The sequence below is a fragment of the Sceloporus undulatus genome, chromosome 1, assembly GCF_019175285.1.
Source record: "Sceloporus undulatus isolate JIND9_A2432 ecotype Alabama chromosome 1, SceUnd_v1.1, whole genome shotgun sequence".
Lineage (NCBI taxonomy): Eukaryota > Metazoa > Chordata > Lepidosauria > Squamata > Phrynosomatidae > Sceloporus > Sceloporus undulatus.
Genome location: NC_056522.1, coordinates 122,991,570 through 123,013,995, shown reverse-complemented (window position 1 = coordinate 123,013,995; position 22,426 = coordinate 122,991,570). Strand labels below are relative to the sequence as shown.

The following is a 22,426-nucleotide window of genomic DNA, read 5'->3' as shown; positions in this document are numbered from 1 at the left end:
AAAGGATGGAAGTCTGAGTCAGCCCAGAGCCTTCTGGGATTGAACTCACAACGTTTTGGCTACAGTACTGGCATTTAACCACTGCACCACCAGGGCTCCTGTTTCATATTCACAACCCCTATGTAGTCCTTAATTTAGGGGATACATAGGGACTGTGAAAGACCCCCCCCCATACTCACCTACCAGGCAACTGCTTCTGCTGCATTCAAAGATGATCTGTTCTTATTAATCAGAAAACAATTGGCAGATGTTCCCAATCACCCCTCTTGGGCAAGCAACCTCCCGTGTGAAGAGGAATGGCAACAGTGGTCCTGCTTCTACTTGTCACACCAAAGATCACTGTTGGAAGGGGATGTGAACATCAGTCAGCTGCTTCCCAATTGACAAGGGAACAGAGTCCTGTTGATCACAGTGGCTGCTTCCCGGTAACTGGGGATTGGGATGAACAAGATGGGATTTACTGCATTGCGCCATAACTATAGTATTTATGCATAATAAGATTCCACTCAATTTTTTGTGGTTTTAAATAAATGTTTTTTATGTTTTGTTTTTATGTTTTATCATAGTTTAGAACTTTCTTGCTTTTACTGCATTTTATGAGATTCCTCCTCCCATCATGCAGCATTGTAAACCTTTTTCAAGGTCTTTAAAAAAAAAGATTGGATGGACATCTCCTAGAAGTGTTTTAATAGTGGATTCTTGCATTGGCAGGGGCTAGACCAGATAGACCAGCTCTGTGGTTATATGATTCTACATAAATAAACAAAGCTCAAGTCAGCATTTGTTGTTGTTTGCCTTCAAGTCATTCTCAACTTATGGTGACCCTAAGGTGAATCTAACACAAGGGGATTTTCTATTGTCTTCCTCTGAGGCTGAAAGAGTGTGACTTGCTCAAAGTCATGGATGACCATGGATTTGAACTCTGGTCTCCAGAGTCATAGTTCAATGCTCAAACCACTGCACTCTCAAGTCAGAGGTGTCAATAGGGTTGGTGTTACCTGGTGCCGTAACTCATGGTTTCAACTCACCCCAACTGACCTCCTCCTCCCATAAAACATCATTCACTGTCATTCACGTAAGGCTAGTATTCATGTGAAACAGGAACTAGGAAGTGGCCCCCTTCTTCACCCTGTAAGTGCAAAGGTCTGAGCATGCGCAAGGGTGCCAATTCGAATCGTTGAATCTGCATGGTATGTGCTGCTGTGGTAATTAAATGTGCACTGGCTCTGCTTTGACCCTGTAATTACCATAATTTCATTCTTCATGTGTGATAGTTCATCACGTGAATTGCCTTGGATTCGAAGTGACTCTGCTATGGAAGCGCTTCAGTTTAGAGTTCCAGTCTCACATGTGATAAATGCCATAGAATCACAGAATAGGCCAACCCCAGTCTGCCATGTAGGAATCCACAACACATACCCTCCTGAAAGGTAGCCATCCAAAGATGGAGAGCCCTCCACACTCCAAAGCAATCCCTTTTGCACTCTCAAATCCTATAATTATGTAACTATCAAATCTTAATTGGAAGGCACACTCAAGGATTTATTTCAATAAACTAAAGCAAACAGTACCCACATTTCCCAGGCCAGATATTACATAATGAGAAACTCTAGTTCATTTAAAAGTTTCTCATCTCCTCCTAACAGTCATGCTAGAAGAAGAGAAGGTAAAGGTTAGCAGACAAGTATTTTGCCTCTCATTACAAGTTGTTGGAGAATAAAAGCAGGGTGCTGTTATCCTCATGTGTTCTCTGTGGACATCCCATAACATTTGGTTGGCCACTTGACAAGAGAATGCTTGACTACATAGACCCATAGTCTGAGCCACAATGGTTCTCCTTATGTCCTTAATGTTCATGCATGCAATGCTAAACTATGGTTTAGCACTATATGCCAATGCAACCTTTATGTTCTTTATGTATACTATGCATAAATGTGCTATAAACTGAGGGTATTCAGTTTTTTTTGGTCTGTCTTTATCATTGTTCATAATTACAGCATCAAGATAGAGCACAAATATACCCCATTAAGATATGCCTGGAGGGTGTTGTGTGAACTGTTTGGCTGTCCAGGCTTGTTAATGGATACCTTTTGAAAGTCTTAGAGTGCCCCTGTTTTTTTTTCTGAATGACTGTTCCATTTAACTTATTTATAATTTCCAACCTACATAGGAGGCATGAATAATTTAAGGGCTTACGGGCATTCCAGGACTGCAACCCCCATGATTTCTCATCACTGGCTATGCTGATTGGGGCTGCTTGGAAATGCAATCCAACTGTGTCTGAAGGACATCTCTCTCTCTCTCTCTCTTTTATGCACACACGTTTTACTAGTTTTTGCTATTTGCCATCAAGTCACCTTCAGCTTATGGTGACTCTCTAAATGAGGGACCTCCAAGACATTCTGTTATTAACAGCCCTGCTCAGGTCTTCCAGACTCACGGCCATGGCTTCCTTAATTGAAACAATCCACCTCTAATGAAATCTTCCTCTTTTCCTACAGCCTCCTATTTTGCCAAACATTATCAAACAATGCATGTCCTCTCATGATGTAGCTAGTAAAACTTTCATATCCCCCAACATTTCACAGATGAAAACAGGGACACTTGTGGCAAAGCAAAAGTGTGGTCAAGATGGCAAAAGTGATTAATGAGAAAGAACAGATAAGCTAGGAGAAGTTGCAGTAGTTTGCTTTTGCCTGAGCCTCACGGGAACATTCCCTGTTCTCTTCCACCTGCTGAGTTAATTGCATGCAAACTGTTTTTCCATTATGAACTCACTTTGCTGCAATTAAAGTAAGCTGAAGACAAAGGATGGGAGGAGGAGAGGGAAACTAGTACATTTTAAAAGCAGCTGAATAAGTAGGATGACAGAGAATTAATCAGGCCTGATCCTGCCATATTGGGACAGAAGATATGTGAAACCAAAGTGAAAACACCACCAAACCATTTTGATAAGCAGGATTTTATGAGAAGGTGGAGCATGTTTTAAGGCCTTATATGATTTTCTCCCCTTTAGATATTGTAATTCCTGTTCAGAAAAAAATCCAGAAGGATCGATTTCATTCTAGGTTTTTGTTTGCGTGCATAGCAATATAACCTCATCAATTTATCAAGGGTGCTGCCCCCACTGAAAAGGGCTGAGTAATAGAAAGAGGTTCTGTAGGTTAAGATTAAAGGTTTTTTGGCAGGACACGGCTGCACCTGCCCACTGGCTCCAAGCCACTGTGGCTAATCCTGTAGATTCGTGAGCTACATTTGCTACATTTTTATTTTCAAATGGTGATTGGATTGTAGATCTCTTAAAGAGTCAAGGGATTAATAATCAGAGAGAGTCAAGTCCAGACTTGACTTTGCATGAAGAACAAACATCCTTTCAGTTCAACCATTCACAAGCTCCCTCAACTTCTACTGTGTATGTAGACAGAATGTGTAATATATGAGATTACATCCCGTGGTCTTTCCCATAAAGGTAGCAAAGCAGTGACAGGAGGTAGGGTTTTTTAAAAGACAAAAATAGCCTGAAAAGAACATTAAAAAAAATTCTCAGTACTGCTACCATGATTTTGATCCCTACAAGTCTTGTGGTTTCAAAAGGAAACATTAAGAGAGCAGACAGAGAACTCTTTATAACATGGACCTTGGTCCTTCCAGTGTTATTTTGAGCTGCGAGGATATTTCATTGTACATTCAAGAGTCAGAAAGTTCTCCCAGTAAAACAAAGTATGGGGCAAAATGTGCCATTGTATCTTTCTGCCTGTGGACTGCAGCTGCATCTTGCACAACTCATGGTTCTCTTCATTTTGGGAGTAAATAGGTAGAACACCTGCAGAATTTGACATACTCAAAAGAAAAACAAACCTTCAAAAGCTTTAGAAATAGCCACTAATGTTCCCAAAGTAGATACACACAGGAAATGTCATTTCCTTCTTTATGACTTACTACTGTAATCTTTTATTTGTTTGTTTAGTATCTCATCTTTCTCCTTGTACAGGAGCCGAGGTGGATCTTCAGGCTGGAAGCTGAAGAGGGCTTATTTATTCCTTCAGTCCAATTGTATGCTGTCTGAATGTCATCCAGTACAAACTGGTGGGCAAACTGTATCATAGGAAGCATTAGGCTGTTCTTCGATGGAAAAGATATCGCTATTTTAAGTATCAGCTAAAGCTGCTTATTCATGGACACTGGAGGTGGGAGGGGGAGATGTCCTAGTTGAAATGTTCGCAGTGAGAGTTTGAGGAAGGGAACCCAAGCCTGACGGAAACATTTACATAATCTTCACATATTAATAATTGTAGTAAATAATACCTGAACATCTGCTTGATTTAGCAATGTCATTGGCATGGAGATAACTCTGAAAGGGTCAAAGCAAATGTACTCTCATATTAGGACAGAGAAATGCTCCTAACACATGCAACATGCCAGTGGGATGCATGAGAAAGTTCTAGAGATCTTCTGGGGTAGATAACTGAGCTTGGAGAAGTTTCTTTTTGACTGTGCTTCCCTGAGTGCCCCAGCAAAGATAGCCATTGGTCGTGGGAACTGTAGTCCAGAAAGTAACATTTGCAAGATCTAGATACATATAGACCAGAATGACACAAAAGAAAGCACATGACAACAGGTATAGTTATTTCAACTAAGATTTCAACTAAGATACTATGAACATGTAGCCTGCTCATTGAATACAAAGCAGTGCCTGGATGTTCTCTGTGAATATGCCTGAAATTTGCACAAAAAAAGTCAAATTAAGCTCAATTCTTGGTTTCTGCACCTGTGTGTTGTGTGTTATGTACCTTCATGTCGTTTCTGACTTATGGTGACCCTATCATGGGATTTTCTTGGCAAAATGTGTTCAGAGGAGGTTTGCCATTGCTTCCTCATGAGGCTGAGAGAGTGTGACTTGCCCAAGGTCACCCAGTGGGTTTCATGGCTGAGTGGGGAATCTAACCCTTGTCTCCAGGGTCATTGTCCTGTGCTCAAACCACTACATCACTCAGGCTCATGCCATGACTTATTCATTTGGTAAATGACAGAATTCTACTACTGCAAAAAGGTTGCTAATTCCAACAAAAAATGATAGAACCAGGGCACGTATCCTTCATATGAACTGATGAGTAAAAATACTCATCCTTATACACTTAGCCTTCCTTACCCACAGATTTTTATCCATGGATTCAAGCATCCACATCTTGAAAATATTCCCCAAAAAGTATAAATTCCCAATAGCAAACTTTGATTTTCCATTTTATATAAGAGACACCACTTTACTATGCCATTGTGTTTAATGGGACTTAAGTATCCACGGATTTTGTTATTCATGGGGGATCCTGGAACCAAACCCCAGAGGATAACAAAGGCCCACTGTGTGTGTGTGTGTGTGGTGTGTGTGTGTGTATAGAGAGAGAGACAGAGACAGAGAGACAGAGAGAGAATTTAGTTTTGAAGCTAATCCTTTTAAGAACCTTTTGATTCTACAGGCTTTTCCCAAAGAGATGCATAGAGGAAAAATTATTAAGGGAGAAATGATCTGAATACTCCTTGAAAATCCCAAAGCAAATAGTTTTTTTATTGTTTGACTGTACCACAGAGGGTTAGGCTACAAGCTGATTCAAACCTATACCTATGTACCTAGGAATAAACTTCTCTCTCTAGGAGAGCTAGTGTGATGGAGTGGTTTGAGCTTTTGATTATTACCCTGAAGGTCAGGGTTCAATTCCCCATTCAGTCATGGAAACCCACTGGGTGACTTTGGGCATGTCAAACACTCTCAGTCCCATAAAACCCCATGAAAGGGTCACCTTAAGGTCACCATAAGTCAGAAACAACTTGAAGGCACATAATAACAACAACCACAAACTGCACTTATAGCAATAGGAGGATCTGTCTTGCCATGGTAAAAATCAAACAAAACAAAAACATCTTCACAGTGTTGACAAGCTAGACTTGGGGATAATAAAGTCATCGTTTTCTCATCAACATACAACTAACTGGTAGTACTACATATTGGCTGCAATCCTATACAAAGAATATGGAACTTAATTTTATGGTCATTGAGTTATATGGAGTTCTGTAATGACAAATGTGTGGTGCAATGTAGGTATACTATGCACTATGTTTATGTAAAATCATGCAAAACTGTACAGTGCACATGTGCAGCAGAACTTTTTCTTGCTCAGCAAAATTACATTGCATAGGCTTTAAATGTGGTAAGTTCCTCACATGATAACAATTTGAAGCAACTGTGGCATGCTAAGAAATATTTTCTTGAACTGATTGCAAGTAGGGATGCCATAACCCGGCGGCCCCCATGACAATCACACTTTTGGGGGGCCCCTCACGGTCACGGCCCGGTTTGGGGGCCCCCCACACCTTGTTCCCGGTTCGGGGTCCGCTCCTCCGCGCACGGCTGTGCGCCACTCTCCCCACCTGGCGCACTGGCGTAGCCTAGAGAGCAGCTCTTTAAAACACCTGCCACTCAGAGCTATTATATACCAAGTGAGCCCACTTGGTATATATACCCTCAGGAAGCCTTACTTTCCAGGTTACAGTGAGCAAAGAAAAAAAGGCCATAAATCGTTCATGTTTCACTGGGAGTTTAATTGCCTCATCTTTTAAATGTAAACCGTGTCAGTATTCTTGTAATTCTTTATCACAGGATCGTTTTTGAGGCCCTAAACACCTTTCCTTGTAATATGCAAATTTATCCCGAAGCTGACCAATGGGAAAGAAGCAATCAGCCCTCCGCTTGGGTTGGTTTTCAATGGCTTGGTAAAGGAAGAGCTTTTGCCTTGCTTGTAAATAGGAAGGGCTTTGGGGTAGCAAAAGGCTCCCCCCTTAAACATCCATGGCTCAGTGCTATAGGATTCTGGGAAGTGTAGTTTCTTGTGGCACCAGAGCTCTTTTGACAAAAAGAGGCTGAATAGTCCACAGCAGAAGCGTTGCCTGAGGAGGGCAGAGCGGTGGAAGAGAGGAGGGTGCTCCGGATGGTCCTGGCACTTCCCTTGGCTCCCTCCCTCCCTCCCTCCCTCCGCCTCCGCCTCCTCCTCCTCCTCTCGGAGCAGCCCCACAGCCAAGCTCATTCACACTCCGAGGCTTTTCTCTCTCCCCCCTCTCTGCACTTTGAGATCCCTTTAACTGCCAAAGCTCAATGCTCTGGAATTCTGGTGTCTGAGGCATTTGGCCTTCTCTGTCAGAGAGCTCTGGTGCCACAATAGACTACAATTCCCAGGATTCCCCAGCACTGAGCAGTCTCAAACTGGACCATTTCCTCAGTGTGGATGCAACTGGTGACACATTCTGGGGACTGCAGTTCAACTACGTTTGGAGGGTTATGGGACTCCCTGTCAGAGATAGCTCTGGGGCCACAGTGTACTACAATTCCCAGCATTCCCCAGCACTAACCCAGGACAGTTAAGTCACTCTCAAACTGGATTATTTCCTCAGTGTGGATGCAGCTTTGGTGAGGAACTCTGGGCATTTCAGCCCAGCATTGTTTTATTTCTACAGTGTATTTTAGACCAGAGACAAGGTGACCAGGCATCCTCCTCCTTTTCCAGGACATGTCCTCCATTTGGATCATGGCTAAGAAGCATGGATTTATAATTACATGGGTGTTTTTAGCTTTTATTTTTGGCCATGTCCTACATTTTTTTGCTTGGGTGCCCTACATTTTGGGGTGAGGGCATTGGTCACCTTGGTCAGATAGCTTTCCAGGGGTTTAATTCTGCTGTGGTGCTGGAACAGACCACCATTCCCAGAATTCCATAGCATTCAGCTGAGGCAGTTAAAGTGGTCTCAAACCAGATGATTTCTCCAGTGTAGATGCAGCCCAAGCCTTTTGCCTCTCTTATGTCTGAGATTTCAAAGCCCAGCCCTGGCACCACAACAAACTACAAATCCCAGGATTCCATAGGATGGAGTGACGAGAGTGAAAGCAGTGTGCAGCAGGCTAAGTTTGCTTAATGCAGTTCTTAACATGGTGCACCTCTTGCCTACAGAGTCTCCCAGGCCCCAGCGGGGCCCTAGAGTCCTCCAAGGCCTCGCTGGGGCTTGGGAGAGGCTGTCTCCCAGGCCCAGCGAGGCCTTGGAGAAGGTTTAAAAATGTAGGACCTTTTTTTTGGTTAATTTCCTGGCCAGGAAATTTTAAAAAAATGTCCTACATTTTAAGCCTTGTCCTACATTTTTTCCCAGTTTTGAGGTCCCCTGGGATGGCAACCCTAATTGCAAGCTATATGATTCAGTCAAGTCAGCGTAAGGAGATTCTTATGGACTTTCTTTATAGGCTGCATCTGCATTGCAGAAATAGTCCACTTTAACTTGTAGTTTGGGAGACATTTAGCCTTCTCTGTCAGAATGCCCTGGTGCCACAACAAACTACAAATCTCAGGATTCCAAAGCATTGAGCCATGGCTGTTAAACTGGTGTCAAACTGGATTATTTCTGCACTGTGGATGCAGCCATACTAGCAAACAAATGATATCATTCTCAAGAAAAAAAAAATACATAATCACTTTAAAAAAGCAGGTCAACTGAAGAAGGTCTCTTGCCTTCTTAGAAAATCAGGAATGCACTTTGAAAATCAGGAATGCACTTGACAGCTACCAGGGAGCACTGAGGGCATTAGCCTTCCAAATGAAAATTCTATCCTCCCCCAAATGAAACTCAGGCCCTGTGCAGACCAGCCTGAAAGGCCGACCTGGGGGCGGAGTCAGGGCATCACATCCAGATGACATACACCCTGACTCCACTTGGTGCCATGATGATGCACACTGCTCTACATGGCGCACGGTGTAATGATGCACCCATATAACAAAGCACCAATGGAGCGCCATATAGCCACACTGCCCTCAAAAGGTCTGATCAGGGCCATGGTGTGGGGTTTGCCATGGCCCCAATCCAGCTAGGATAGGGGCAGTGTCCCGCCGGCCCTTTGGGACAGTCTGTCAAGCCCCTCAGTCTGCAAATTTCTAGCATTGCAGGGAGTGAGATGTTGAAAATTGAAAAAGAGTCTTCTATTTTGCTGTCTTTGCATTCCCTTAATGTCTTTGCCTGGCCCTTTTCCTCGGGTATATGAGATATGGTGTATCTAAATGCTCAAGTGAAGTTTTATGTTACTGAGATTCTAGAAATGAGAAGGAAAATTTCATGGGGGACAGAATTCCTATTGCCCTCATTTTCCCCTTTCCCCATAGCTACATTATAGTCTTATTTTCAATATGACTGATTTGGTTGTCATAGAGTAATTCCACTGCTGTCAGCCAAAGCTCAAGGGAGCAGAGCACAACCAGAGTAGAAAAGTCAGCCTGATTTGGAGATGGTATTCTAAAGAATTCAGCCCCAAAAGGTGATGAACAAATTTCTTACCTCCAAAGGCAGGCCTCATGGTAAAATCATGGTCATCTACCCTCAGAAGCTGTTCACTTTTTCCCGTCCGAGTTTTGGTCATATCATGGTTCTTTTTATATACGTGACTAAAATGGAAAACAAGAATGCTCTGTCACTCCCAGCCTCTAAACCATGTAAAAGAAACAAATCATGATTATCCCACTTTTTCTGTGGGAAGTTTGGAAACAAAAAATTGATCTCATACAGAGATTCTGTTGTGCATTTATAATGCACACAGGAGCATGTGTGCATGTGTACATATCCCAAATGCCCTAGAACATTATGTTACAGTATGATTGGAAATATGCTGAATCCTTTGATACACAGCGGTGGTATGGCACTGGAAAACCCCACAGTGCTATGATAGTGCAGACAAGTATCACTTGTGCTGTTATTCCTCTCTTCCTGCATTGTTTGATGTGGTTATGGCCACAAGTTGAAATATTAGAAATTATGGAGCCAAAATTATGGATTTTGATCTGACCCGTGGATAAATCAAGGGTAAAACTTAGAGGCACATAACAAAGAATATAAACGATGAAGCTAAGGAAAATGATGGCAAAGAACGTACAAAATTCTGGCAGGCATAACTGTTTGTGCTTCTCCAATGCAGACATTCAAAAAGGCCAGATGTGGACCCATGGTGGACAGAGTAGTATGGGTTGGTGCTTCTTTTAGGTGCTCCTGGAATTGATTAAGCTCTTGCCTTTTGCCAGTACTCAAAGAAAGAGAGTCGCCACACCCCCACTCCATCCCAATGCCAGCATTTCTAGCCGGTCTGTTTTGCCCCATTAGCTACCATCTACAGGTTTTACCAGGTTATATGTTTTTATTTATTTAACAGAATATTTATTTAAGAGAAAAGAGAAGAGCAGATAAGTCTGCCTTACCACCTCCCCTCAGCATGTTAAAAAACAACAACAATAATATATCTAGCACTTACCATAATGGAATCATAACAAAAGTGGAAGGTGATGAAAGAGAAAGTAATCCCAGGGTGCATTTTGGAAGAAGCCTTACAGTGATTCCCAGAAGGTTCAAACAATTACTGTATATAGTCATGTATAAGTCTAGAAATTTTAGTCAACAACTGACCCAAAAAACCTGGGTTGACTTATCCAAGAGTCAAGGTATTTTAAAAAAAGAAAAGAGGAACAATCCATTTCACTAAGTAGAGTGGCAAATGGCAAAACTTCAGTCTATCCTGGGAGCACCTAAAAGGAGCACCCACAACCTCTATTCTCTGCCGTAGTGCCGTTTTTGACCTTTTTGAATGCCTAGGTAGGAAAATGGCAGCAGTAGCAGTACTTTGTTGTTTCCCTTTAAAGGAGTGCTGAAAGGATTTAGGCTTTGAAGGCTATGAATAAGACATTTGGGTATATTTGTCAGCCTTTCTGAGTTAAAATCAGGCAAAGTTATCACATCACTGTCAGCATAGTCACCATTTTCTTTGCTTTGCCTTTTCATCCAACATTATTATTATTATTATTATTATTATTATTATTATTATTATTATTATTATTATCCTTTATTTATGAAGCGCTGTAAATTTACACAGCGCTGTACATACAATATTTTTAATTAGACGGTTCCCTGCCCTCGGGCATACAATCTAAAAAGACATGACACAAAAGGAGAAGGGAGTGGTGGAGGGAAAGGGTAAGAGGTCCAGCAGTTCCTCTCTACCTCCATGGCCTGGACCAAGGCAGATGGACTGGAGGGAGGGCTTGGCTTCATAATGGATAGTTAATCTCCTTCCAGGGAAAATACATGTGTACATTTTCTTAGCCTCACCTGTGCCTGGTTGGCTCCCTCACATATCGCACAGCCATCTTTTGCCATAGTTCCCTCCCCATCCATCCAGCCTTTAATGTGAGCACAAACATTTATGCTTGTAAGAATTTTGTAACTTTGCTTCATATTTCTTTGCTTCACCCTTTGGATCCTTTATTACACGTCCCTACATTTTACCCTAGGCTTATCCACAGGTCCTCTCAAAATCCATAATTTTGCTCCAAAACCTGCCTTTGTCTTATACATGAGGTTGACTTATAGTTGAGTATATACAGTACTTTTTACTTATTCAAGGCTTACTTGCCTATTTGTTTCATTTCACATGTGTGTATTGTTACGTTTGAATAAAAAGTCTGGTAAAGCATGTTGAACTGCTCTACTTTTTTGTGTTATAGAAGCCTATCCTCATTCTTTTCAAGTCAGTTCTGCCTTTGGTACCAAATGTTTTGTGACAGAAGTAATGCCCTGGAACATACTGACTTCATTAGCTGAGATATACCTGTATTATCTGAAAGGAGGCTTGACATACAAATAACACATTATTATCCAGTCTGCCCTTGAGGTATGTAATCCAGGATATATTTAGATTTGTACTCAGAAATTTTTCTGTATACAACTTGATCAAGTTAACTGTATGCAAGTATGTTAAATTGAGTCCTATGGGACTAATTTTCCAATTACTGTGTTTACTTAGGCAGAAATTAAGGAAAGTCTATGCAAAGAGGAAACAATGTAAGTTACTGTTAGCTTCAACTGAATGAAAAGATGGCAGAGTAACCTCTTGCTTTCAATGTTACCATAATGTACATGTGTGAAATTTTAATAATATCCTCATTGGAGGTACATAGGGGTCAGTTAGCTGAGAGGAAAACATCTACTTTTTAATAGTGACTATTCCATTGTCCCTTCTTAATTTATAAGGTTGGATCAAAATAAATTAAGATTCAAGAGCCCATTGTCCTGGCAGTGAATCTGTGAAGTTGGAAATGTCATTGGTACAACTCAGGAACAGCAGAACACAGAAGGAAATTAATCTCATTTCTTTAGGGAAGGAATGACTGACATAAAAGTTTATTGATGGAACAGGTACTGTGGGAAGAGTGATGCAAGAAAAATTATGTCTAGTGCAAATATTAACTGAAAATGAGGCAGAAATATTGGCATAAGGAAAAAGACATTATTATTGTTGTTGTTGTTTATTTCTATAGTGCTATAGGACATATAGTATGGGTAGAATTACTTTAGTCATTTTCAAGATGTGTTCTGGGGACCCATTTATATGTTTAGAGAAATAAATACACTAATTAAACCTGTGATGGACAAAGCGCGCACACACACACACACCACACCTAACTGTTTTTCAGTACTTGACCCCTCTGCCTTTTTTCTGGACCAGAAATCAGAAGATGAATTGCTTGGAAGATCTCAGAAGCAACAATTCACCTTTTGAATAGGTTGTAGCCCCATCCCACCCCTGCATTAATTTCAAAAAGTACCAATTTTTCAACACTAGAACTAGACTTAAGCCCCTTTCAGATTTTATTTATTTATTTATTTTGTTTATTTTAGATTTAGTTTAGTTTTTAAACCTGGCCATCTTTTTTGCATTTGTGGCAGTCTATACTGCCACTGAAGGCTTCCAGAGAAAGGAAACTGGTCCCTAGTCTTGCTGCAGTTGCCCAGACTACAGTTAAACAAAACACATCTGAGTCTGGCACAGCCACAGAAGCATGTTTGCTGGTTCACTGGTTCAGTCTTGCATCCTTTGTGTAGGGCTGGCCCAAGACTGCTTGTGGTGAAGAACAAGATGGCTATCACTCTTATTCCATGCATGAAAGCTGACTGACTGGACTGGTACTTTAATATATATATTTTTCAGAAGTGGTGCTGGGGTTGCCTGAATACAGCAGATGAGTAGGTGATAAGGTGCTTAGCACACAACTCTCTCCTGAAACCCCTTATGTGAAACACTATTTTATGTATTAGAAAGCTTGATCAACCATTTTAATGTTTTCCAACATTAACAATCCAAAATTATTAGGCTTTGATATTGTTTACATCTTTCAATAAAACTTTGGGAATTATACTGACAAGTTGGTAGTCAATATATAGGCGTATACGGCTGCTCCAGTATAGGACTAAATCAGAAAATTAAGTAGCAAAACGCAGTCCAATGTTATGATCACTAGCTTAAATAATAATTGTTCTTTAAAAAGTGCTCTTTTAAAGCAAGTTGTTTTGTTTGAACTTATATTAATTGAAAGATTTGTTTCTGAATGGCATTTCTTGCACTATAAAATGGTGATTAAAAAGAAGTACGGAAAAGGATCTTGTAGCACCTTGGAGACTCAAAGAAAGAAGCTGATACAATAGACCCAATGCCTGTGAGTGCCCCAGACATTACATCCTCAAACAGGCGTATGAAGAAACAGTTGCCTTGGGAGAAGCCAGTTTCAGACATATTTCTCTACACAAAATATTGTGAGTTGGCAATATGGAAAATAATGGAATCATGGAATCTTAGAGCTGGAAAAGACCACAAGGGCTGTCCAGTCCAATCCCATTCTGCCATGCAGGAACACACAATCAAAGCACTTCCAACGCGGTTATCCAGCCTCTGTTTAGAAAACCCCAAAGAAGGAGACTCCACTTTACTCTGAGGCAACATATTCCACTATCAAACAGTGGAAGAACAGCATTAGGACGTTCTTCCTAGAGTTTAGGTGGAATCTCTTTTTCTGGGTGGAAGCCCAGTAGCCCTGGCTAGCAATGAATGGGGGAGTTACAATCCAACAACATCTGGAGGATTGCATCATTCCCACCCTTACTGTAAAATGTTGAATCTGATGCTGAAATCCAATGCAAAGATTGAAGACTGAAGTAGCTGGTGACAATAATCAGATAGATAGGAGTACACAAAAGGATCTTGCAGCACGTTTGAGACCAATTGCTCATTCCCATTGGAGGAATGACTCGATTTCTGATCCGGCTTGGCCGTGTGTCAGAAATCGATCCCAGTGTGTGGTTGAAGCATGGAGTGAGTTAAAGATGACGTGAACAGAGTCTTTTCTGAATCTATAAAGATAATGGATATGGAAAGAAAGAGGTGATTCTAGCCACCCAGAAGAAAGTGGAAAGAGGATGCATGAGCAGTATTCTTCACTGATGATGGACATCAGGGATGCAGGAGACCTTGGAGATAGGATCAGGATTTGCATTTAAAAAGTCCTGGCTGGCCCCCAATTATTTGGCTGCACTAAAGATCATAATGTGATTCACCTGATTCCCCCTTTAGGCCTTTTGTTTCCAGATAGATTAAAAATACAGCAAGCCACAAATTTTGTTTCTGTTCTTTCTGATTTTATTTTGAAGATCCACACAAGTTTTGTTTATCCGAGATTATATTTTGTCAGACTTTTATGCCATCTCTTCAAATTAGTTTATTTTAACCCAGTATAAAACCAGAAAGAACAGGAACAAAATCTGGGACTTTTCAATCAGTACAATCAGTCTGAAATTTACACATGGACCAGCTATAAGTAATCTCAGTGTTTCAGAATTTAGTCTTTTTCAGTTTCCTTGGTTCCAAAGCACACATAAACGGTAAAAACATGACCTCTACTTTCTCACCATGGTATAGTAGATATTCTAAATTAGTATGTTATTCTAGAGCAAATTATGCAACTGAATTAATCTGATATCAGATCTTTACAACTATGCTTTGTTTTTTAAAAATTGTAAATATTGATGTCTTTTTAAAATTTCTACATTACACCATTCATCTACTATATGCCACTAGCAATATACAACTAGAGTATCTAGGATGTATGGACTTTTCTGTGTTACACACTGAAGAATACATGTGTTCTGAAAAATTAGTTCTGTTACATTGAAAAATCCCAACTGGGAGATTTTACATGTAAAGAAATTATCTTTTGAAGGTGAGGACCCAAAAATCTGAGTGATATCTACTACACCTCGCAGAAAATCTTGTTCATGCCCTTTTTGTACTCCACTGCAAGGGGAAACTACTCACAGCATAGAACAAGTATAACCATTTGCATCCAACAAACATTGGAAGCTTGGGAAAGGGAGGCATTATGAAGCCCCGTGGCTGTGTGGAATAATACCATTATTTGCTGGGGCAGCAAGCATTAATTGATTAACAGCTTGATGGCAGATTAAAAACAGAGCTCCAATTAATCAGAGCCTGCCATCTGGGCATTTCCAATGTCGCTTATAAAGCCATGACTGGCTCTCCAATTACCCAATCCCTCCAACTGCCATTAACCTGGTCACAGCCTCCCACACTATGATGGGATATACTGTATAGCTGTTTAAATTATAGTTAAGTATTCCTGAATTTGCTTCTATATGTATACATTAGCATGTGCACTTTTATGTAAATCTGTAAGATCTTTTGCCTTTTTTTAAATTATGTGTGTCCTCTTTTGGGGTGATAGGTAAATAGTCACCCCAGATCTTGGTTCTTCTGTCCCACAGATGCTATGATTTATGGATTGTTTTTCTTAGCATACAGAGAAGAAAGGATTGTAGCCACACTTACAATCTTAGATGAACTTGGTCTTCCCCCAAAGAATATAGGGGACTGTACTTCGATGAGGGTACTAGGAAATATAACTTCAAAACTTCCAAATCATTGATGTAACGAAGGCCAAACAAAAGCAAGCCAGTGCTACATGCTATATATACTCTAAGTCTAGAAATTTTAATGAAAAAAATTGACCCAAAAAAACTGGCTCATCTTATCCACAGATCAGTGTAAGTATTGTACCTTAATTATTATTAAAAAAGGAACCATCCCCTTCTCTGAGCAGAGTGGTGAAGGGCAAGAATTTAGGTCATCCCAAGAGTATCTAAAAGAAGCACCGAACCACTCTAATCTCTCGCCTATAGTGTTTCTGAGCATTTTGAATGCCTGGGTGGGAAAATGGTGGAGGTGACAACTATTTGTGCTTCCTCTCAAAGGATCAAGGAGAGGAGCTGGGATTTGAATTATTTCAATAAAACATTTCTCTGTGTTTGTCAGCTTTTCTGAGTTAAAATCTGGTAAAGTTAGCTCATTAAAGTTAACAGCTATAATCACCGCTAACGTAATCATCATTTTCTTTGCTTTGTCTTTGCCTACTTTTTGATATGTGTCTCGCCTGTGCCTGTTCGTCTCCCCGACAAATCGCACAGCCACCATTTACCATACTTCCCTCCTCATCCATCCATCCTTTAAGATGAGCACAGCTATGCCTGCGGTAATTTTGTAAATTCTTTTCCAGCGGAGGGTGACATAAAAATGGTGAAGGGTGTGGAAACCATGGCCTATGAGGAGACACTTAGGGAGCTGGGTATGTTTAGCCTGGAGAAAAGACTGATAAGATAGTCCTGTATTTGAAGGAGTGTCATACTGAGGATGGAGCCGGATTGTTTTCTGCTGCTCCAGAGAATAGGACACAGAACAATGGATGGAAGCTATGGGAAAAGAGATTCCACTTCAACATTAGGAGGAACTTCCTGACAGTAAGAGCTGTTTGACAGTGAAACACACTCCCTCAGAGAGTGGTAGAGTTTCCTTCTTTTGAAGTCTTTAAGTAGAGTCTGTATCTCTATCTCTTGGGGGTGGTTTGATTGTGAGTTCTTGCATGGCAGGGGGGTTGGACTAGATGGCTGTTGGGAGTCTCTTCCAACTCTATGATTCAATTATTGTATGATCATTTTCTTTTATATCTTTTGCTACATGCCTCTAAGTTTTATCCTTTCTTATCCATGGGTCATATCACAATCCATAATTTTAGCCCCAAAATCTGCCCTCCACCTATACACGAGGTTAACTTATAGTTGAATAGATACAGTAGATACCATTGCCTTTGTCTAATCTGTAAGTCTATTTACATGCATTGCTGCCTAAATGAATAGAACTTTGACAAAGTTGGCTTCAATTAAGTACTGCAGTTTGCAAATCTGCACTTAACTTTGTTATTTTCAGACATCTCATTTACTGATGCACTTGACAGAGCACCCATACCTAAAGATTCTAGCATAAAAACGTATTCAATTTGTAAATTATGTTATTCAAGCCTTGCAATAATTTTTAAAATGGTATCCATCTTGATGTATATAAATTGTATAGCTTTGGATGAGGAGAATGTGAAAACCTAGAATGGGTAGAAAGCTAAGGCCGGAAACAGAAAGGCAAAATAAAGCACCTTCCAGGCACTCTGGGGACATGGCGTTCAAATGATACATGCTCCAACACCATACGGAAGCTGTGCCAAGAGCAGCAAAACGCCACTCCTTGCTTGCTGTCCATTCGGGACCTCAGAAGCTGCCGACCTCAAGACCGCCATGTCCCACAACAATTGGGATAGGAGCAGCATCTGGCTGCTCCTTTTGCCCCGTCTGCATGACCCCTAAGTTGCCTTATAATGGTTTTGATATTTTGTCCATATATGTACTGTATAACAATATAACAATATGGACTACGGTTCCTCTCCCAGCAGATGACTTTCTCATCATGTGCTGCCTAGCTTTTAACTGACAATGCAGGAATTTACATCTAAGAGCCTCTGTATGAAAAGCATGTGCTTAACTGCTGACCCTTGAATATGAGTAGTCAAGAATGCAAAGCCAGACAAAAATAATATAAACGATAAGATTGAAAAAGTATGTGTATTGGCATTCTAGTCATAAAGGTCTTCCAGATGAAGACATTTCCCTCTGCCTAAAATTCATCTTTCTCATCCTGCAATGCATTTGCACCTGCTTTTAAGCTGCTCTTGCATTACCTCTTTCACAAAAGAGTCCCACAACATTCAGACAAACCAATCTCTTCTCATAATGGCCAGTCAAATGCCCATGGGAAGTTCACAAGCAGGGCAGGAATTCACCTGTGCCCTCCTCCTTGTGTTCACAGGCAGACAGAGTAAGACAGGTAAGATAAAAAGTAAACCCACACAGTCACAGTTTTAAAGCATTAGTTTCAAATGCATTACCAAATGTTTCTGAAACAAAATAGGAATGGGTGTGTTTGTTGCATGGCTTTTTAAACCACTACCTTGTATTCCTCATGTTTGGGAAAGCATTTTCAGTTGTAGGAGTGTCATTGCTCAGGTAAAGTTCAGTCCAGCATTCAGAACTAATTCAGTGTATCCTACCTGTGAGCAGACAGGTGTTGGGGTTTACTTGAAGTTTTCGCAGAACTTAATCACCTTTTGCCTTTGTATCTTTGGGAATAGGAGGGAAAAGCCAACATGTATTGTTTCTTACACACTGGATGTCACATTCCTCCATCAATTCTGGACAGCTTTTTAAGTTCTAACTAGAAGAAAATAATTAGCCATAGACTTCAGGATCCTAAATATGGGGTGAAGGTTTCTGAATGGTCCAACCCCCCTCAGACTCTTCTGTACACTGCACTAGGGAGTTTGATCAAATTGTTAGTCTCAACTAGAGTAAAACTACAGAATAATTGGAACTTGCATAAGTGTTAGTTTCTGAAAATGCTTACTGATTCACTGGCTTTACTGTGGCTTGAACTAATAATTGATCTAGGTCTTGCATTCAAATCCCAACAAAATTATATACTTCATTGGAGGGATTGAGGGAAGCAGCATCTCATAATTTAGAATTTGAAATGTTCTATCATTTTAGCCATGAGATTGCTGGAATTACCAAAAAGATTAGTCTTTAGAATCATAAAGTTGGAAGAGACCTCAAGGGCCTCCCAGTCCAACCTTCTGCCATGCAGGAACACAGAATCAAAGCCCCCTCGGCAGATAACCATCCAGCCTCAGTTTAAACACTTCCAAAGAAGGAGACTCCACCACACTCTGAGGGAGCATCTTCTATACTGTCAAACAGCTCTTACCATCAGGAAGTTCTTTGTAATGTTTAGGTATTTGGGCATCTCTTTTCTTGTAGTTCGAATCCATTGCTCAGTGTCCTAATCTCTGGAGCAGCAGAAAACAAACTTGCTCCATCTTCAATATGACATCCCTTTTAAATACTTAAACAGGGCTATCATATCACCTCTTGACTCTCTTCTCCAAGCTAAACATACCAAGCTCCCTAAGTCTCTCCTCATAAGGCATGGTTTCCAGACCCTTCACCATTTTGGTTGTCCTTCTCTCGACACGCTCCAACTTGCCAACATCCTTTTTGAATTGTGGTGTCCAGAACTGGATGCAATATTCCAGGTGATGTCTGACCAAGGCAGAATAGAGTGGCACTATTACTTCCCTTGATCTAGACGCTGTATTTCTATTGATGCAGCCTAGAATCACATTGGCCTTTTTAGCTGCCGCATCACACTGTCAATTCATATTCAACCTGTGGTCTACAAGGACTCCTTTTCACATTTAATCTTATTAAGCCAGGTGTCACCCACCCTATATCTATACATTTAATTTTTTCTGCCTAAGTGCAGTACCTTACATTTCTTATACAGCAAACCTTTGGTATCCACTGGGGTTTGGTTCCAGGACCCCTCTGGATACCAAAATCCATGAATGTTCAAGTCCTATTATAAACAATGGCACAGTAAAATGGTGTCCCTTATATAAAATGGCAAAATCAATGTTTGCTTTTTGCTTTTTGGATTTTTTAAATATTTTCAAGCCATGGATGGTTGAATCTGTGGGTCAAAATTCTGTGAATGTGGCAGGCTGATTGCATGTGTTACTCTGAGTTCTGAAAGAGTAAAAATCAGCACTCTCTACAACCATCAATCACCAGCCAATCCATTTGTCTGAAGCAAAGGGAAATCAGCATTCAATAGGTTACTTGAAGCAACATTTATTATTATTATTATTATTATTATTATTATTATTATTATTATTATTATGTAACATTAAGAACTGATCATTGCTCTCTTCATGCTTCCTCATTCCTGTCTTTCTCTCCTGGGGCAGGGATTATGTTTGTTATTGCTCTCACACACCAGTGGTCTATGGTTAAAGCCAGGGTAGTGGTAGTCACCTCACCCTCCATACAGGCTGGATCCCCTTGAGCCACCACTCACTATATATGAGCTGGTTGGGGGTATTTTGTTTGGTTTTTTAACAGAAGAGTATGCTGATAACCACTTCAAACTAAAAATAAATACATAAATAAGATACAGCAATGTTACTTCAGTGGTTTGAATCAACCCTTCCGCAGCCCCATTTGGATCACTGACTGCCAGTGCCTAAGATGACAGAACACTTCAAATTCTAAAGTACAGTATTAGCAATAATCAACAAATTTTTGTGGAAAAGATCAAACAATGTCCTCAGTGCCTTGCATAATACGAATTTGTTAATGTCACAAGATAACAAATCTGGTGTGACGATGGGACCTTTTTTTTTACTGATAGGACATAATTAAAATGTTCACCAACTATATTGATCCATAGACCACTATGTATCCCTTACCTATCCAGACCAAGGCAATAGTCACCCCATGCACAAAGCCCCTGAACAACATACCTGAAAAGGTAAGCATCTGTCCATATCTGGCACTGCTATAGATTTGCCTTGAATGCTTACTTATTGAAAACTGTCCACAGAATTCAAAACTCACTTCAAAGTGTGATGTTTTAAGTCAACACAACCAATAAAAAGACAAAGGTCATGGTGTTTCCATTTAATGAGACAGATTAACCCAACTTTGTTTGCAAGGTCTTCGCCAGGCAAGTAGTTTTAGATGCAATTGTCACTAGATGACATAACACAGAACAAAAATTGATAATACTTGTGGGGTTGCTTGGCAGTTTTTGGAGGATTATCTTTTCTAATATAGACTAATAACCTTGCCTCTGTAACATTAAATCTGATAAACTTTACTAAAACCTTTTAGCTGTTTGGTACATGTTTGCCTTCACTAATACTCTAGAAAGGAGAAGTGAAGGTCACAAATAATCTGCACATAGAAAAAATAAAAATTTGTAAATATTCATACCAGCCAAAATTCATAATAGGTATTCCAACATATAAAAGAAAAAATAGCTGTATAACAACAAGCAAGCAAGCAAGCAAGCAAGCAAGCAAGCAAGCAAGCAAGCAAGCAAGCAAGCAAGCAAGCAAGCAGTTTTAATCCTTTGCATATAGATTTGGGAATAAACCCTACTGAACAAAATACCATTTTTCTTTAAGAAGCCATGAACGCATTCAGCCTGCATATCCATAAACTGCAACAGACAAGATATTTAAAGGAGGATGTCTCCACTTTTTATTTTATGCCTCCAGCTCTTAAATAATCTTCAGTCACTATGAAACATAGTCCCACTGATGTAACTGGTCTGCTTTCAGTGTAACTGAGCAGAAGAGGCCACTTTCACGTCCAGTTGTTTGTTTGAGAGTCAAGTTGGAGACTACATTGTTTTTTAAAACCCTGGAAACAGAACCTGTTACAATAGCTCTGAAAGCAGAAATAAAAGACACTATACAGTTTAGGATCACTACTACTGTCTTGCTGACTTTTCACAATGACAGCTGTAATGCATGCCCTTTTTAGGTGCATCACACATTATGTATAGTGCTCGCAGAAGCATACTTTACATTGCCTTGAAATAAATATACAGTGAAAACAGAGTGACACAGTGTATATTTTACTTTGGTACAGTTCTTTCCTTACCTTACTTTCTGCACCTCCACTTGTCCCGTCCATCTTCTCCTCCTGTGTTTTCTGCTCTCCACAAGGAGGACCAAGCAAAAGATCAACAGAATCAGTTTTGCAGAACAAGGCATTCTGAGGCTATCACTATTCCACTTTCTGCCAGTCCTGCCATAGACGTACATCCTGGTTTACAGACTGAACCGGCTGCATCTCCAGAGCCTTGCATTTGCCACAGTGATCATTGTTACAAACACTGCTTTTCTGATTTAATGTTTTAAACCAGCTTTTCAGGGCTTCCTACTCAAAGCTCTCCTCCTGCTCACTGATTGGCCATTACTCAAGTTAGACTTTGGCAACATTTCCACAGGGTCCTAAATGAGAGCTTTTGCAGAAAGCCAGGGGATAAAAAGAATGTAACTCCATCTGCCAGATTTTTGCTCAAACCTTTAATCTCAGAACTGTGCATGCCTTCTGTCAGACTGTGTAAACCCATACTTCTGCTTTTTATTAGGGAGACGGGATAAATTGTGTGCCATTGAATGAAACTAGGGACATTACCGCACCCGGGTGTTCTAGCACTGTATTTGAGCAATTTCTTTTAATGTGATTATATTGGTAGCCATAATGTTATGAAAACGCTTATTTC

At 40.4% G+C, this 22,426-nt stretch overlaps 1 protein-coding gene across 5 annotated transcripts in view; it reads right to left on the bottom strand.

The window, feature by feature from the left end:
* The window catches only part of GABRR2 (gamma-aminobutyric acid type A receptor subunit rho2), a 44,087-nt gene extending 22,058 nt beyond the window's left edge, over positions 1–22,029 (bottom strand). For 3 of the 5 annotated variants that reach the window (XM_042446492.1, XM_042446494.1, XM_042446493.1), the window contains exons 1-2: positions 21,799–22,029; positions 9,361–9,467 (exon numbers count right to left, since the gene is read on the bottom strand). In XM_042446492.1, coding sequence (XP_042302426.1) covers positions 9,361–9,467; positions 21,799–21,962 — 271 coding nt within the window. In that variant the 5' untranslated portion in view covers positions 21,963–22,029. Of the gene's footprint in view, positions 1–179; positions 412–9,360; positions 9,468–21,798 lie in introns of those variants that run through there. The other 2 variants (XM_042446495.1, XM_042446496.1) reach the window with 2 other exon arrangements.
* Positions 22,030–22,426: the final 397 nt, after the last annotated feature.